This window comes from Podarcis erhardii (assembly GCF_964252035.2).
Source record: "Podarcis erhardii genome assembly, chromosome: 2".
Classification (NCBI taxonomy): domain Eukaryota; kingdom Metazoa; phylum Chordata; class Lepidosauria; order Squamata; family Lacertidae; genus Podarcis; species Podarcis erhardii.
The window spans coordinates 27,651,781-27,670,660 of record NC_138498.1 but is presented as its reverse complement, the minus strand read 5'-3'; the positions used below and the strand labels follow the sequence as shown (position 1 = coordinate 27,670,660).

The 18,880-nt window shown below is 45.2% G+C and overlaps 2 protein-coding genes across 4 annotated transcripts; one reads left to right on the top strand and one right to left on the bottom strand.

Annotated features, from left to right (window-relative positions):
- Nucleotides 1–2,206: 2,206 nt before the first annotated feature.
- MTNAP1 (mitochondrial nucleoid associated protein 1) lies at nt 2,207–11,273 on the bottom strand. 3 transcript variants are annotated; one of them, XM_081849763.1, is made up of 4 exons: nt 10,653–11,270; nt 5,552–6,991; nt 3,220–3,333; nt 2,207–2,658 (listed from the first exon to the last, which is right to left on the bottom strand). In XM_081849763.1, the coding sequence occupies exons 2-4, from the start codon at nt 6,981–6,983 to the stop codon at nt 2,645–2,647; spliced, it is 1,560 nt and encodes a 519-aa protein (XP_081705889.1). In that variant the 5' UTR covers nt 6,984–6,991; nt 10,653–11,270; the 3' UTR covers nt 2,207–2,644. The 3 variants fall into 3 exon arrangements, with proteins under 3 accessions (XP_081705889.1, XP_081705888.1, XP_081705887.1); XM_081849762.1 differs by lacking the exon at nt 2,207–2,658 and having other exon boundaries at nt 3,176–3,333; nt 10,653–10,770; nt 10,934–11,273; XM_081849761.1 differs by lacking the exon at nt 2,207–2,658 and having other exon boundaries at nt 3,176–3,333; nt 10,653–11,273.
- A 1,418-nt stretch (nt 11,274–12,691) lies between these two features.
- VCF1 (VCP nuclear cofactor family member 1) lies at nt 12,692–18,726 on the top strand. The gene is made up of 3 exons (XM_081850035.1): nt 12,692–12,884; nt 15,684–15,780; nt 18,059–18,726. Exons 1-3 carry the CDS (start codon nt 12,838–12,840, stop codon nt 18,299–18,301), a joined length of 387 nt encoding a protein of 128 aa, XP_081706161.1. The 5' UTR covers nt 12,692–12,837; the 3' UTR covers nt 18,302–18,726.
- The last annotated feature ends 154 nt before the right edge of the window (nt 18,727–18,880 follow it).

Sequence of the window (18,880 nt, the reverse complement as noted above, 5' to 3'; positions counted from 1 at the left end):
TTATCTGGGCCCCCAGTTTCTGAAAGACAAGCTTTGCAAAAACATTTGGGAACCTCAGGCACAGTAAATCAACAGCAAGCAGCCACACAAGCATGTTATTGGGAAAGGTGGAGAAACCTTCCTAGCAGCTAGGATGTTCTCCCCATAAATTCCCTTCTTGCCATGATAGACAAGTCCAGGTGGCACATACCTGTCAAGCAAAGCATCTCATCAACACTTACATGTCATCACCATGCACACGCTTGTCTTCTATACTGACACTTGATCACCATCTGCAGGCTATTGTAACGTACTGCAAGAGGCATGTTCATTCCCACAAAACATTCAGATTCTGAACTGGAATCTTTCCCCTGGCTTGTGCTATATCCCCACATGGTACAGAAACTATTTCAAAGATTAAGATGGCACCTCAACAATGGCAGTTAGGATTTACCAAGCACCTGTTCCCTTCACTTTTCCAGCCGAGAGAGCTACAAATCATTTAAAAGCAACAGTTGGCAAAGGTCTAGCAGCAAAGAAAAAAGGACGACCAGTTGTGTTCTTATAAAAGAAATGCAGCCCCAAGCCAAAAAGCTAGGAAAATCTTCAGGATTTATATTGCAAGCAAGTCAAATTAAGTTTCACAGGAACGTGTAAAATGTGGCAATAATATACTTCCTGCTGTTCATCAAGTGCTGGAAGTGAAATGTTTGCAATAAAGACCCAGCAATTAATTGCAGGTGTGGGGTTTCCACAACTACAGAATTATAAATCCATTGTGACTTGAGTACAAAAGAGTCAGCCCTGATTTAAATCGGCGTCTCGCTTTTGTCTGGCGAGCTTCTACTCAAAAGGGCATCTTAGCTAGTTATTGGCATGGATTTCTTCCTCCAGAAATGGAACAGTACATTATTGATGTTACTCCTGCTCAGCTTTAGTACGCTCTAAAATCCATTATTACTGTAGCGCTGTAGGCTGCTTTGGGACACTTGGTCAACATGGACTAGTTGAAACCATTCCATCTTCACTGGTGCTAGAATGCTCTTAAGCCCGAGACTGTATACACATTATTCACTGAAAGCACTTTCTCCTACCCAAATAATCCTGTCCTCAGGTTCTGCTTGTGAGCTTCCCATGGCCATCTGGTTGACCATCGTGAGAACAGGGTGCTCCAGCAGGGCTCTTCTTATGTTCTTCCATTTGAACAGTCACCCAGAGACACAAATGGCATAGCAGGCTGGAAGTAGATCCAAGTATGTCAATGGAAAGCTGTTGCACAAGTGGAAATGGATGAGGCTTGTTAGGTGAAACCCACCCACAATCTAGGATGGTGCTATTCTTCATCCTGCAATATAATTATGGAAGGGGCCCGTTTACTCTTACAAATAAGCCACTAGATCTTCATCGCCCGTCGAAGGAAAATGGATAAATAAGAAATAATAATGCAAGACACTCAGGGCTGATCAGCTCTGAGTGCTCACTGGAAGGACAGATCCTGAAGCTGAGGCTCCAATACTTTGGCCACCTCATGAGAAGAGAAGACTCCCTGGAAAAGACCCTGATGTTGGGAAAGATGGAGGGCACAAGGAGAAGGGGACGACAGAGGACGAGATGGTTGGACAGTGTTCTTGAGGCTACCAGCATGAGTTTGACCAAACTGCGGGAGGCAGTGGAAGACAGGAGTGCCTGGTATGCTCTGGTCCATGGGATCATGAAGGGTCGGACACAACTAAGTGACTAAACAACAACAATGCAAGACAGGCTATTGTTATGAAGAAGCAGCCTTGCACTGATGTTCTTTTCAAAGGTTTACGTGAGTGTTATAAAGTGGGGAAGTTTTTGCCCTTGACTAAACTAAATATATTTTTTTAAACTCCCATGAAGACAGCTCAAGTGTACAGGCACAGGAAATACGTCTCATCATTAGCAATGTCATGAGTCTGTGTCTAATAACAACCTAAAATAAAGAATGCATTCACCTGCCACAGTACCAAAGGCTGTGTGTATGCAAAATACATTTTAATACCCAGGATAAAAGCATATTAAAACTGGGCTTGGCTAGACCAGATCCACAGTTCTTCTCAAAAAATGGGGTATGAAAGGTCCAATCATCCCTAAAGAAAAACAGCTGCATTTTAATTCCACTCAGATTCCCACATGAGACTAATACCATCTTCTTTTATGCAACCTGAGCAGACTTCATATATTCAGAAAAGTAGAAGATAAATAGTTATTTTCTTGTTTAATAGTAGTCAACAACTGTGAGTTCATACTGCTGCTGGCTCTTGTCAACAATCACAAGACATTGCAGTTGTTGCTAGTCTGTCTAGAACAGGGATGGGGAATCTGCAGCTCTCCAGATGTTTTTGTATCACAGCTTCCTTCATGTCTAACAGGAGCTATTCAACTTCTGGAGGACACCACACTGAGGAAGGCTGCTCTAGGCCAAGACTGATGACTATCTCTCAAGAGCCTCCAGATGGAAGTCCTTATGTAGATGTTGCTGCTAAGTAACAAGAACAAAAGTACTTCTAGTGTCTTCTGCAGAATTTTTCAGCTTGTCTTTTTCCTCCTGGAACAAACCTGTGGAACAAGGTCCAAATCTGCTTGAATGCCAACTCCTTCCGCCACATTCTCTTGCATTCTCTTGCCAGCGGTATTTCTGTCAGCGATTGTGTTCTATCATTGGGAGAGAACAAAACCCCAAAATTAAAGCTATAAAAATGTGGAGGTTTATACTTCTGCTGCCATTTCATCAATATGTATAATTGAAAGCAACGGGACTTATTTTCAAATAAGCTTCTATACGATTGTGCAGTGAGAGAGCTTCTCGTAAAAGAGCAGCAATATATTTCTCAGCTATGCTCCACAGACGTCTTGTAAGAACTTTCCCTTTGGATTGGGTGCAAAGAGCAGAGACTAAACATCAGTTGCCAACTCAGGGATGGAGAGCACCCCTGGTCTACCACCCTCCATCCACTCCTCAAAGTAGTCTTCTTGTACAAATAGTTACTGATTAGGGGTATAGCTACTTTCTGATTAAAGGGCATTCTTGGAACAGTTTTTGAACCTTAAGTCGCTTAAGCATAGTGGAAAAAAGTTATCAAGTCTTTAATCCAAAGGCATTGTACATGAGTTTGCATGGTTGCTTTCTTGAACAGCAGGAACCCCACATACCAAAGATCAAGAAATCAAGCAACAGTGACCTTGTCTACGATAAATGCAGATAAAAGGCCTTACTAATGTGTGGATAGCTCCAAGCATAGCTGAGGACGCAGCCCAGAAGCAGGATGGAGATACCAGCCACTCCGTTCTTTTTCACATTGATGTATCTGTTGTAGTATCCATTCCAGGCTGTTTAGGAAGAAAGACAGGAACAGTTTGATTGTTCTTGTCAGTAGTTTTAAGGGTACAGATCAAGCCTTTCCTTTTTCATGCATAATAACAAGGGCTGTGCAGCCATCCTCAACTCTCCTGCCAGCCAACTGACTATTCCAAAGCAGCGCAGAAAGAGACAGTGCATGATTTGCTCTCGCACCTCTGCGTTGCTCCAAGCATCCCCCGCAGAGACAAGTCACGGGTGGCTAGCCAAGCAGTCAAATCTTGGAATTTTACATCCATCAGACGCCTTTCTGCCAGTGGAACTAGGAAGGAAAACAGCTAGATCCTTTCCCCCGCCTCCCCGGCAATAATAAACTCCTCTCTTTGCAAGTTTCCATCAGGGTCCCATCCCCAGATTAAGTATTTAGACTAGCGAGTAAAGCTCATACTGGTTGAATCACTGAGGTTTGTAGGTCAGTGTATTCAGAGTAACTTGCTTCCCTGTGATGTTCTGCATGATGGCCCAAGCAGACATTGTGAGAAATGTTAGACGTGGAATCTGGAAAGAGCTCTAGTTCCAAAACAGCAGGCTGAAATCTCTTCCTTGCCCCTTTGTACCACAGCAAATCAATTGGCTGACTCACAAGCAAGCTGCAAGCATGGGTGCTTCTTCACAAGTAGACCTAAAGGCAGTAGAAAGGGCTCCAGGCTGCCTATGGAAGACTCTGGGGTTGCGGCACTCATCTTGCTTTACTGGCCGAGGGAGCCGGCGTACAGCTTCCGGGTCATGTGGCCAGCATGACTAAGCCGCTTCTGGCGAACCACAGCAGCGCACGGAAACACCGTTTACCTTCCCACTGGAGCGGTACCTATTTATCTACTTGCACTTTGACGTGCTTTTGAACTGCTAGGTTGGCAGGAGCAGGGACCGAGCAATGGGAGCTCACCCAGTCGCGGGGATTTGAACCGCCAACCTTCTGATCGGCAAGTCCTAGGCTCTGTGGTTTAACCCACAGCGCCACCCATGTCCGTGTTCCCTGGAGAAGGATGGATTTATGCAAACCAGCTTCAAGGTAAAATCTAAGGTGTTCTGGTTCCAGCTTAGCCTATAGAGCCTGAACTCAATCTATAGTAACATTCAGAGCTTATTTTCAGCTGGAACTTCTCACATGGGCGCCATTGCCATTATAAGAGAACAAGGGAGGAGTTCGTGGTGAGTTCCGGTACCTCTTTTTCTAGAAAATAACACTGGTAACAATATCTAGAAGTGTAGCCATGTTATTCTATAGTGTTACCCTACCTATAGATTACTTGAGGAATTACTTCCCTATTATATACACTTCTGAAACCGAAACAAAAAAACACCCATTGAAATAATAAACAGACAGAAGAAGCTGATTCCCTGGAATAAATTTTTAGCTCTTCGTTGCAGGTTTCTTGCACCGGGGAACCAAGATACATTCCCAATACTAAGGTCACGTTGTTCACACAGCTCCCCGCAGCCTATCCCAAACTGCCACCACCTTTGCTAAACATCTGAAATGATTTTTAGAACCTTTGGAATAAAAAAAGCCAGCATGACCACATATCCAAAGCAACCTGAGAATATGCCGGCACCCTCATGCATGCTGCTATAAATTAACTGGAGGGCATGTGTGAGGGCAAAACTACAGCTTGCAAGACACAACTTTCTACATTATATAAAAATTGGCTTAATAGCCATTTCCTTTCTGCAGGGGTCCCAGAAGCCATAGCTCTCTGAAAGGGTGTAGGAACATCTAACATTCTCAGAAGAACCCTCAGGAAACCACAGCTCCCAGGTATTCTTCAGGGAAGGTGTAACTGGTAAACCTGTATGAAACTGATATAGGGTACTTCTGTACAGTGGTACCTCGGGTTAAGAACTTAATTTGTTCTGGAGGTCCGTTCTTAACCTGAAACTGTTCTTAACCTGAAGCACCACTTTAGCTAATGGGGCTTCCTGCTGCCACCACACTGCTGCTGTGCAATTTCTGTTCTCATTCTGAAGCAAAGTTCTTAACCCGAGGTACTATTTCTGGGTTAGCGGAGTCTGTAACCTGAAGCATCTGTAACCTGAAGCATCTGTAACCCGAGGTACCACTGTAGTGTATACAGCCTGAGAGTAGCCTTCAGACAGTGACTCAATCACCACTTCAACAAACCAGCCCACTGGGTAGCAGCGTGAACTGTTCTCTCTTAGAAATCAATAGTGAAAAACTTCCCCTTTTACCTTGCTGGCCTTGCCAAGGGAGACTGAGTACTTTAGCTTCCGGGATGATTGTAGCCCACTGAGATGGCCTCTTTGAAAATAAACCTAGCCCACGATAATTAGGATACAGTTCTGGAAACCACTCCAGTCCCAAAGGACTTGGGCGTATGCTTCTATCAGGGGGTGTGGGCCAATAGGCAGTAGGCATTTCTAACGTTTGGAGTGATGATTGATTCACATATATCCCTGTGCCTTTATCTCCTATAGTCACAACAGAACGCAAAGCAATCTCTTTTCCCAGACTAGTTAAGTAGTAGTTAGAGGTTTCATTATATCTTTCTCTGAGGGCTTCTGTTAATGAGGGATAGATCTTTGAGTTGAAACTGATATAAACTGGAGATTCTTTCCAATAGCCCTCCCCTTTGAAACATACAGGATTTTCTTCAATCGTGCTTTTTATTCCTGCAGCCAGCTGAACAGGAGTGTTGGAGACTTGTCTGCAGTTGTCCATAAAACGGCCATCGGAAGTGTGTGCTTTAATTGTAGTCACATTCTTTTTTGTCTCTCCACTCCCAATATTCCCTGAAAGTTCAAGACCTGAAGCGCTCTTTCCACCCACAGGTTCTGTAATACTTTGCTGCACATCAGCCAAGGCAATCTCTGCAAATCCAGATGGTGGTTTCGCAGGCCAGCACCCTGCCTTCTGGTTGCCCACAACACCTTTATTTAAAGGAATATTCTGAACAGATGATTCACACTTGTTCCTCAATATCCTCACACGATGGTTTTCTATCACTAGCTCTACAGTATCAATAAATCTCTGAGGAATAGGTTGTAAATTATCAGTGAAAGAATCTGGCTTTGCAGATGCTTCTTTCCTTTGCCTTTGTTTTGTAGAAGGATTAGTTGTCCGGCTAGCTCCACTAGGAGATTCTGAAGTTGATTTTCCATTCTGATTCAGTGGCTTTAAAGTGAGACTGGATGCAGATTCCTCCTCGTTAGGGGTAGGTTTACTTCTGTTTTTCTGTTCTGTGGGTGACTTTTTTGCAAGCTTCGTTGCTGAAAACACCTTTTCAGCTGATTGTGTTCGGACATCTTCTGAGGCTCCTTGATTTGTGCCTTCAGTTTTGTGTGCTTTTTCAGTAGCACACTTGATTTGCTTTTGTGCATCCTCAACTGAATGCTGATGGCTGCATCCTGCTGATCCAGGTATTTCCTGTGGTTGCAAGGAATGTGTTGTTGCTTTTGCTTTGTTTTTCTTATTTTCTTTTTTGGAGGTAGTTTCTGTGCTTTTGATCTGCTCTTTCTTTTTCCCAGCTTTCTTGCTGGGAGGCAAAACATTCCTTGAGTCTGTATCTCCCGCCATCTTACAGTGAGGCAGGTGAGACTTGAGCCGTTTAAATGGCTTTTTGCAGAAGGGGCAAGTTTCTACTCCTGAAGTGATACCTGCCATTTTTCTGCCTGCAGAGGAAAATAAGACAGCATGGATTGGTAAACTTTCCTACATCCCTTCATGAGGAAAGGAGTGAGTGTAGGAACAATTCTAATGGAACCTTATACCAGGTGCATAGTAAAGTGAGGCCTGTATTTTGTGTGTCCCATCTGCTACCAGTTTCATTTCTGTATTTTTAATAGATCTTCTTATATTGTTTTAATTCAATTAGGGTTTAATTACTTTTTAATGACTATGTTTTGGGTTTTCTATTTTATCTGTAAGTCACCTTGAGTCCTGATCTGGGAAAATTGTGAGTTGTAATTATTATTATTATTAGCAGAAGTGCCATGGTCAGATCACTTCCTGGTGCAACTGGACTTCTCCGCGACCCTTCCCCTCTGCAGGGAGGTGGGACCAATTTGGATGGTCCGCCCCCGCCACTTAATGGATCCAAATGGTTTCCAGAGAGTGGTAGGGGATGCCTTATCCCATGTTGATGGCCTTTCAGCTGATTCCCTGGTGGCCCGCTGGAATGCGGAGTTAACCAGGGCTATCGACTGTCTGGCTCCGAAGCGCCCTCTCCGATTGCATGGAGCCCGGACAGCTCCGTGGTTTTCTTCGGAGCTGAGGGCGATGAAACAATCGCTGAGACGGCTAGAGCGTCGGTGGCAAAAAACTCACTCCGAATCTGACCGGACACAGGTTAGAGCTCAACGTCGAGCCTACCAAGTGGCGATAGCGACGGCGAAGAAGACTTTCTTCACCGCCTCTATTGCATCTGCAGAAAATAGTAGCAGGAGACTTTTTCAGGTGGTTCGTAATTTAACGGAACCACCTTTACCACCGGGGCTTTGTAAAGACCCCAAGATCTCCTGCAACGATTTTGCAAAGTTTTTTGCAGATAAAATCACTCATATTCGGAAGGAGCTAGACACCACCGTGGGAGCAGGGCTGGGGCGAGAGAGTGCTAGAGCTCTGTCTGGTCAAGTTGCATGGAATCGATTTCAATCCATTACCCCCGAGGATGTGGACAGGCTGCTTGGACGCGTGAAACCAACCACCTGTCTCCTGGATCCTTGCCCATCCTGGCTAATAAAAGCAAGCCGGGAAGGGCTGGGCGATGGGCTCTGCGGGGTGGTGAATGCTTCCCTCTGTGAGGGAGCATTCCCAGATCCGCTGAAAGAGGCGGTCATCAAACCGCTTCTTAAAAAACCATCTTTAGACCCAGCCAGTATGGCCAACTATCGCCCAGTCTCAAATCTTCCATTCTTGGGCAAGGTGATTGAGCGCGTGGTTGCTGAACAACTCCAGGCACGCCTGGAGGATGCGGACCATTTGGATCCCTTCCAATTGGGATTCAGGCCTCATCATGGGACTGAAACTGCCTTGGTCGCGCTGGTTGATGATCTCCGGCGAGCTAGGGACAAAGGTGAGAGCTGTTTCCTAGTTCTGCTGGATCTCTCAGCGGCCTTTGATACAATCGACCATAACATCCTTCTGGACCGTCTAAGAGGGGCTGGGAGCTGGGGGCACTGTTATACAGTGGTTTCGCTCCTTCCTCCTGGGCCGTGTTCAGAAAGTGGTGGTGGGGGATGAGTGTTCAGACCCCTGGGCCCTCACTTGTGGGGTGCCTCAGGGTTCCGTCCTCTCCCCCATGCTTTTTAACATCTATATGAAGCCGCTGGGAGAGATCATCAGGGGGTTTGGACTGGGTGTCCATCAATATGCAGACGATACCCAGCTCTACCTCTCTTTCAAATCAGAACCAGTGAAGGCGGTGAAGGTCCTGTGTGAGTGCCTGGAGGCGGTTGGAGGATGGATGGCGGCTAATGGATTGAGGTTGAATCCTGACAAGACAGAAGTACTGTTTTGGGGGGACAGGGGGCGGGCTGGTGTGGAGGACTCCCTGGTCCTGAATGGGGTAACTGTGCCCCTGAAGGACCAGGTGCGCAGCCTGGGAGTCATTTTGGACTCACAGCTGTCCATGGAGGCGCAGGTCAATTCTGTATCCAGGGCAGCTGTCTACCAACTCCACCTGGTACGCAGGCTGAGACCCTACCTGCCCGCGGACTGTCTCGCCAGAGTGGTGCATGCTCTAGTTATCTCCCGCTTGGACTACTGCAATGCGCTCTACGTGGGGCTACCTTTGAAGGTGACTCGGAAACTACAACTAATTCAGAATGCGGCAGCTAGACTGGTGACTGGGGGCAGCCGCCGAGACCACATAACACCGGTCTTGAAAGACCTACATTGGCTCCCAGTACGTTTCCGAGCACAATTCAAAGTGCTGGTGTTGACCTTTAAAGCCCTAAACGGCCTCGGCCCAGTATACCTGAAGGAGCGTCTCCACCCCCATCGTTCTGCCCGGACGCTGAGGTCCAGCGCCGAGAGCCTTCTGGCGGTTCCCTCATTACGAGAAGCAAAGCTACAGGGAACCAGGTAGAGGGCCTTCTCGGTAGTGGCACCCGCCTTATGGAACGCCCTCCCATCAGATGTCAAAGCGATAAATAACTACCTGACATTCAGAAGACATCTTAAGGCAGCCCTGTTCAGGGAAGCTTTTAATCTGTGATATTTTAGTGTATTTCTGGTTTTTATGGAAGCCGCCCAGAGTGGCTGGGGAGGCCCAGCCAGATGGGCGGGGTACAAATAATAAATTATTATTATTATTATTATTATTATTATTATTTCCATTTTACATGGAAATAAAATTAGTTTTGACTTATTAGTTGTGATTTCTTAAAGTCATATTTATAGTTGTAAGATACATTTCTTCCATAAAAAAATACTACAAGGAACACAATTCTTCCTATTACAGTGGTACAGTGGTTGCGGATGGGAATCATTCCGGAGCTCCAGTCGGATCCCGAGATTTTCGCAACCGGAGGGATCACTTCTGCGCATGCGCGTGGCATGGTAGAGCGCTTCTGCGCATGCGGAGAAACACTTATGGGTTTGCCGCTTTTGCAACCTGAAGTTTATGTTACCCGAGGGTAACATACTAGTGAAAAGGCATGTGCACTCCAACTACAGTTTAGCAAAGCCAGTCTCCTGGGGGCGCGGGGCGTGTCCTGGGGGCGCGGCGCCCAGCACGGGCAGCGAAACACCCGCGATGGCACCCTGCCAGGATTGCGCTGCCAGGGGCGATGCGCTCCTCCCACACACCTCTTCCTCCACCAATGAACAAAGCCAGGGTTTAATCAATCGGTACAATAGGGCTGAAACAGGGGTGTTGTTTTCATGAACAGAGAGTCGTACTTCCATTTAAATTAATGGATTGGAGTGAGTTGATTATCTAACTGTAAAACATAGAAAAATCCAGCTTTTCCTGGTAGGGAGATGTAGTGGAAGGGAAGCTTCCTTTGTTCAATACCGTCATTGTCTCCTTTCATACAAAAGTAGTATTATTCCTAGACTTAAATGATGGGAATTTTAAGCTTCTAGCAAGAAGGAGCAGTTCTTTCAACTTGCAAAGCGGAAACAAAACACACCACGCCCCGGAATCACGAAACGAAAGTTTGCGACGCTTTCATTCATTTGCCAGTGGCGAAAAGGAAAGCAAGTTTAGCTTCTTAATTCCCAGGTTGCCTTATAGCCGAGATCAGAGACAGAACTGCTTAGTTTAAATCTGTTTAAATCAGATCTCACTACATCAGGGCTTGTGTAAACTCTACCCCACCCCCGTACCTCGATCAATGAAGGTCTAATCCTGCAGCTCCACAAACCGGTGATGAGCTGTGTCAAATGTTCTCGGCATCGCTCTTCCCAGATGCTGCTAGCAGACTTTCCGTAGAAACCATTGAAACTGAAAGTGGGGTTAAATAAAGCTGCTCTTGTTGAAACAGCTGCGCATTGGCCTGGCCATTAGTCACATGAGTCGCATCATGCCATGATAAGAGATCGCAAGGCAGCAAAGTGCTTCTTAAAATGGCAAGGGAAATGCTTATGCAAAACCGGATTTTCTTTACCTTAGTTTGATATCAGGAGCTTTATTTTGCAGCAGACTATAAATGTGTATTTTTCTATTTCCAGCCAAACCAAAATTCAAGCTAAAAGAATAAAACCACGAAATAATAAAATGATAATAAGCTTGGAATAGAATGAGTGACGTAAAATATATTCCATAGGTGCATATTTGTACGAAACATAGCAAGTAATCATGAAAGTTGCCAAATAAACTCATACTTAATGGGGATTTGCTTTTGTTTCTGCATGGGGGCGCTGTTTGTGATGTATATGATCGCACAATCTCATGACTGGCACATTCCCAGAAAGTGTGTACTGTATTTTAAAGTAAATACGGCGTTATAAAGCTAAACACTGACTGTGGTTCATGACAACAATGCAGTGTAGCCTGGCGTAATATGTTTTTGGAAGCCGCCCAGAGTGGCTGGGGAAGCCCAGCCAGATGGACGGGGTATAAATAATAAATTTTATTATTATTATTATTATTATTATTATTATTATTATTATTATTATTATTATTGCCCCAGATTGCAGCGGGGTAGAGTGCATTTGTACGACCCTAGGATGTAATGTAGCCTGTTGTTAACATCTCCACCTTGCAGCCTTTAGTGGAGTTTATAACCATCTCCGCTCGATCACGTTTCAAATGGAGGTTCAGGCTGAGAGTGACATACACCAACTCTAATTAAGTGTCACCTACTCAAGTCTTTATTAGCAAAACACGACGTCGAAAATCTCCGCGGCAAACCTGCCACAGCCACTATCCAAAGAAGGCTCTCCAGCTGTTTGGGATTTTTTTGGACTACAACTCCCATCATCCCTAGCTAATAGGATGAACGATGGGGGGAGGCGATGGGAATTGTAGTCCAAAAACAGCTGGAGACCCCCCCCCCCGGAGTTTGGGAAGCACTGACCAGTCTGTGACATGTACCGTATTTCAAACGGACTTCGTTCGTTAACAGAACCTGTGACTGGGTGTAGCTGAAAGTACAGCAAAATGAGAATCCGCACAGAAATACCACGGGAGCGAGGCGAAGTTAAATTGTTTCCTAGCCCAAAGCTCCATCAAAAGCAGACATGTTGGCCCAAGTAAAAAAGGTGTGTATGTGCGTATGTATGTATGTATGTATGTATGTATATGTGTGTATGTGTGTGTGTATAGGAAATGTTGCTGAATTATATTTTGTGGCTTTAAAACACTGCCGTGGCCCGATCCCGTGTTTCCTGCCTCCTCGGTCTTATTCCACATGAAAACGCATCTGCAGTGGAATCCCATACATGTCTACTCAGAGGTAAATCCCATTTTGCTTAGTGGGTCCTTACTCCCAGGTAAGAGGGCACTGGATCGAAGCCCCGCGGTCAAATCCTACGCCATTTCCCCTTAGAAGCAGGATCCACTGAGCTCAGGGGCATTTACACCTAAGCGGCCAAGTACAACGCTGAGCTCTATGATTATGAGGAAGGCTATTTATTACTGCGACGTATCCCTCTGACGGAACTGAAACGCTTGACCTCCGCACATGCGCAGGACGAGAGGGCGGGGGAAAGAAAAGAGTTTTGTGAAAGCGCATGCGCCCGCCGCATACTGTGCAATCACACTAGGCGCATGCAGGGACGGCCTCGGCGTCGCCAGCCAATCCGGTTACGGGGCTGAAGAGTCTCGGAGGCTGGGGAGGGGGGGAGGTTAGGGAGCGCTCTCCCTGTGCTGCCAGTGCGCTTGCGCGGGAGGCGTGCACACCGGAAGCGGCGGCTTGTGGTGGAGGAGGAGGAGAAGAAGAAGAAGGAGGAGGCGGAGGGCGGAGAGCCGAGGGAGGGAGCTGCTGAGGAGAGATTGTTTGGGAGCGTCACAGCGGGGCCTGCTGGCCTTTTCGGCTTTCGCCTCTGCGAGAAGCGGCTCGGCCCGGCCATGAGCTGCCGGGGGGCGCTGCCAAGCGAGCGGGGAGCTCGGCAGAGGTGAGGGAGGCCTCGGGAGAGAGAAAGAAATGGGCGGCGGTGGGGGTGAGGGGAGGCCCTCGGCTTAAGGGGGGGGGGGAACAAGAACGTACGGTGGCCGGAGGGGGGAAAACTTCGAACGGCAGGGTGGGGGGAGGGGCGGCGGCGTCTGCAGCTGCGGGAGGGGAGGCTCCGTTGGCTGAGGCGCATAGGCGGGGGGAGGCTTCCCGTCGGGGAATTGATGGACGGCGACTACGGGAAGGGCGACTGGGGCGGGGGTGGGGTGGGGGATGGGAGGACCCAAGAAACCACCTGGCAACGTTAATTGTGATCATGGCTGGTCTCGAAAGCGACCCTCTGCGAAGGAAGGGGGTTCTGGGTCACTTGAAGGAGAGCCGCCTTCGGTCTCGACGCGAACCAGGCCCGGCAGTGGCCATTTTAAGCGAAGCTTTTTGACGGGGCGAAAGAAAATAAACAAATGGGCATCTTTATCCTACCCCACCCCTACGCATACACGATTTCCCCTTACATGTACACGCGCCCCCTCCCCCCGCCGCCGAAATTTAGGTTGCTGACCCTGCAATCCTGATCACCTTTACTCAAAAATATGTCCGTGTGGGGAGGAGGGGGGTATTAGTCGCTTCCGAATTTTTTTTTTTTTTGAAGGGTCGCAGCATAGATTCCGTGCGTTAGAATGGCTCCTACGTTTATAGCCCACCCTTCATCAGCAGGGGTGCCAAACGTGGATAAAATATTGGGGAGGAGAGGTAAGCCCCGCTCCACATAACTGATCACAAGATGTGGCATATGCACACTATTTAAATGGAAATACCGTACCCATAAAATTTCGGGGGGTTGGTCCCCTCTCAAATATATTTTTTTTTGGGGGGGGGGTCAAAGGGACCTCAGCCCCTAGGAATTGGCTGCTATGTTCCTCAGTCTTGCTTAGGATGGGATATGTCGTTTTCCTGCCCCAACCCTCTTTTTACATTTGCAACAACCTTGCGAGGTGGGTTAAGGCTGAGAGAAACACAACTGGCACAAAGTGGCCCAGTGAGCTGAGTAGGGGGGTTTGAATCTGCATTTCCTTAAGACTAGTTGTATGCTTTTTCGACCATGTAAAGCAGGTTTTGTATTAGCCCTGTACTGCAAATGAGGGGCTGAGATTAAAAGGCTAGTGTTAGCCAAAGGCAACCTAAGTAAGTTCATGGCTGAGGTGAGATTTAAACAGGGCACATGATTTACACTTGTGCAATGCAATCCTGATTGTGTTTAGCCACTTTGCTACTCAAACTTTATGTTCCAGGTTGTATCTGAAGAAGTGTGCATGCACACGAAAGCTCATACCAAGAACTGACTTAGTTGGTCTTTAAGGTGCTACTGGAAGGAATTTGTTTTGTTTTGTTTATGTTCCAGGGTTAGTTAGGGTTTGAATTCTGTAACTGTACACCCTACACAGTTGTCAGCGCAGTTCTGTTATATAGTGTTAGGCTTCTCATAAAAAATGCAGAAGTCTATTTCCAACTGCCATGTATTTTTGTGCCTTGCCATCCTGCATAGATGCTATTAGCAGTTAGGAAAAACAGCTGCCTGAGGTCTTGTGTCATCACTGGTGTGTGGTTAGAAAATTCAGTGGGATAAAAAGAATAAGGACTTGAGTCTAATCAATATATTAGTTTTGTGATAGTGTCAATAATAGGTAAAGGTTTGTAAATTGTTAATATGCTTTCCCTCTATTTAGCAAATTGGTACCATGTAATGCTATAACCTAATCTCATGGGATAATGCCATAAGAGCATGGATAAATAATATCCAAAACTGAATGTCTAGCCAGATGGAATGTATGTTTAATGATCCTTGGACATTTCTACCCATCAAGGTACCCACGTTGACTTTTGAACCATTTGCTTTATATTTCGTCAAAGAGCATAAAGCTACAGTTTTGGCCCAAAATGTCACTGTACTCTGGATTCCACAAAATGGACAAAACAGGGCTTTTGTTGACGATTCGGTCAAGCCCTTCAGGCAAAGTGAACATACCCATGAATGAATGAATGAATGAAGATGCTTCCTACAACCTGACTTGATTTTAACTGCTGACATATATATATGTGTGGAGAGAGAGAGAGAGAGAGAGAGATACTGATGTCTAGTTAAAGGCCATAAACCTGAAGAACATAACCGTTCTTTAATATAGTCGGATGTCATTCAGAATACTCCATGGCTAATTTTTAGAAATGACTGTTGCTTGGAGAAATCTTGAATATTGTACAGTCATACCTCGGGTTACAGATGCTTCAGGTTGCACACCGTGCAGACCCCGGAAGTACTGGAACGAGTTACTTCCGGGTTTTGGCACTATGTGCAGAAGCACTGAATCACAACCCGTGCGCACGCAGACACGGCACTGCAGGTTGCGAACGCTGTGGGTTCTGAACGTGCCTCCTGCACAGATCACATTCACAACCCGAGCATCCACTGTACTGAGATCCTCAGTCTGGGAAGGACCAGGATAGTAATTTCAAGAGGTGATTAATTGTTAAAGGTATTTCCTTCCAAGGTTTCACAGAGTAGTAAGGTGAGTGGTGAAAAAACATTCTTCAGTTAATTCAGGTTGAACTACATCCTTTGATACTGATCTCTTCTGGGTTTAATGTCTGACTCCTTACTAAAATGGGCAGCTGAAGAAGAATGTAAACACTGCAAAGCAGTTAAACTAGTTGTTGGTAATTAGTGCAGGAGCTGTAACATTGTTTTTTATTAAAGTGTGCTAGGTACAAGAAATGAAACTTAATCTCTGCTGTTCTTGCATTGTTTCAGGAAGAGGAGACGAAATGGCATAGAGGAGGATGTCCACATCCCACAAACAAAACGCAGTAGCCAAAATGCTGTTTTTCATGACTCCTGGGATACAGAGGTAAGATGTGCTCCACTTCATTGCTGAGCTGGTATTGCTTTGGGAATTTGTGTCTAATCAACTGATGGGGAGTGTTTAAGCAATAGATATATGTCCAGATGGTCAGTTCCGATTTGGTTACTGTGAGGAAGACCTTGATCCTGCCTTTGAAGTTGGTTCAGAAACCATGAGTGTTTAAATAAGAGATGTGAGCTATATATTCATTAATTGATTTAGAATACTTACATCCTGCTTTCAAGCTCTAAGAAGCTCTCATAGTGACTTATAAAAGATTATTACAATGTGATCACATTCAAGTGTAGCATCAGGAACAGAAATAACATGATGTCTATATAGTCCAAGATTGTTCAAACATTTCTGATTTTGTCCTTGGTCTTCTTTGGTTTCACCCTTTAGCTATTTCCTACTAGGCAGTAGAACTCAATGAGATAATCCTGAAGTGAGGGTAGAGCAGCTTAAACACTCAACTTACAATGGAACCAGGGGTTCCCCTTGCTGGCAGTTACATACATGCAGAACTAGTACTTCATATTTTAAATATAATTAACACAATTCAGAAATCTGTAATTCGCTGTGCAGCTGGTAATGTTATCATTTTCCAAATGCTGCTCATTTTTGTACGGCACCACTAGTTTTTGTGTTCAGCTATGCTCCTGAATTCAATGTAAAAATCTTGTGGTTGGTGTATTCAGGGCTTCTATTCAGAAATAACACTATGAGACAAGCTTATACCAAGTGGTCATAATGACTCAGGGTTTAATATGCTGAAACTTATCTTCTGATCCCAGGCCCGTAGAGCCTAAATTAAGCAGGTTTTGTGTATTTATGTTTGGGTGTGTGTAATTCTTCAATCACTTGAAATGTGTGTGCTTGTTTGGTAGATTTGGCCATGGAGCTATATGATGTAGAAACATTGGTCTGCTTTTAGATACAGGTGCACGTGCACATCATTTGCATTGTATTATACAGAACTGTATACAGCTATAAATGAACTTACAAGTTGCCTAGCAATTGCCTTTCTACTGTACAGTATGCCTGCAACTTATGCTGGGGTTATGTTCTGGGGGTTGGGCCTAAAGCCAAAATTGTGTATAGTCAAAACCCAGTGGGTTCAATGGCAGGTAGGATTGCCAAAGTCATTTTCCCCAGAACTCTGTCCACTTTTTAATTTTTTGTTTGTTTTTTTGCCACATGTGAAAGCTGAATGTGCACAATTTAAATGCATGTAAGTTGCAGGTTTACCATTCAGTACTTGGTTCAACTGTTCAGTACTTGTTTCAAAGGTACTGTAAAAACACTGAGATTGGCAATTAGTTGTCTAGTGTAGGAAGCATAGAAGTATGATACTGCAGAAATAAATAGGGCAATTGAATTATTGAGGAGCTGCATAGGCCAGAATTTGCTAAACTTGGTGCATGAAGTAGGCTTACACCAGCTTACACCAGCAGTGGGGAAGCTCTGATCTACCAGGCTTCCTTATTTAGTGCATGAAGCCTCTGTATATGAGGTTGGGGGCAGCTAAATATGCAGCTAAGCCAAAAGGAGTTCTGTGGGCACCACTGTGCACAGGGCTTTGCAAGCACTGATGGTCAACTGATTGGCCAATTTCAGACAGTGTAGCAGGAAGAACAGGTCACCTGACATCAGGTAGGTAGCTCTGCTGGGGTAGGGGGAAGGAAATGATCTGGCTAGTTGGCCAGATCCAATTTCTCACCCTGGTATGGACTCAGTGTCTGTCCATGTTATGCACGACTAACCTGTAGTGAAATGGGCATTTCCTTCCTCCAACAGCAAGCCTTGTTTATACAAGAAACATAATGCAGATTGATTTGTGCATAAAGTGATGGAATGATCTGAACACTACTTGGGAGACTTGAGGCTACATTGTGGGTTTTTTGCATTTCCTGTAGAATGGGTTAATGCACAAATTCAAGCAAGATGGTTATTTCAGAGTGAGCAAAATTGAAATGCCTATAAATGATCTTTGGAGCAGGCAATAGGGTAATATTTGGGGTATGTGAACATGTAGCCTTTTGTGCCCTTTTTAGTGAATAGGGGAATTCGCAAAGGAATGTTAGATTATTTAAATGTGTTTATGGCTATTAGCACAGCTGAATATGCAATTTGTCAGCTACGGAGTTCACTGAGAACAGGATGATCAGGTTACTCAGCTAACAGAAGGGAGCGCTATCCAGAAAAAAGACCTACTTGAGATGTGTAAATAACAATGGCTTAAAAGTAAGATGACTTTCATTTTTGTCAATCTTCTGTTCCATAGTCCTCCAGCAGCGAGAGCGGGAGCACCAGTAGTTGCAGCAGTAGCAGCATCAGCAGCCCTGACAGAGCTAGTGGGCCGGAAAGCAGCCTACACCACATAATGCCAGGATCAAGTCCTGTGACCCCTCCTCAGTCTTTCCATGAGCAGTCTGCACTATGCCAAGGTCCTTACTTCCACATCAACCAGATCCTGAAGGAGGCGCACTTCCATAGCTTACACAGCAGGGGCCGTCCTCCCACATGATGAGCCTAGCAGTTCCCTGCCTTCTGTGAAGGGGGACGGCACTGTGTGATGGGGATATTTCAACTTAAAAGTTTGTTAAAATTGCACAAAATGCCTGTTGCCTTTTCAGTCTGTATTTGGAATAACAGGTTAACAGGCAATTGTTTACTTGTGGTTTGCTGCACTATTGCAATGCAAAAGGGGCTTTGGAGCAATTTTTATAGGATTCTTTTGGGGGAGGGATGGAGGGTGGATATCTTTTGACATGTTATGATGGGTCTGAGAATCCACTTCTGTATAATAGGAGTGCATAATAAGTCCAGTCTGACTTCTTAATCTGTTCATTAGTAACTGATGCTTTATGTAAAATCCTTTCAAACATTTGCGTTCAGTTTTATAAGTCTTTTTTTAATTTCAATAAATAGTGAATATGTTTTTATGGTAAATTAATATTTCCTAAGGTTGAATGTTCATGTACATTAAGGTTATTTGAAAATACTGCTAGTAAGGTTTCTCAGTGTAAATGTACTAAGTGGAAGACAGCTTTACTCAAGTTCAAACAGGAGTGTGAACTTTTGTTTTCTTACTGTACTCAAAACC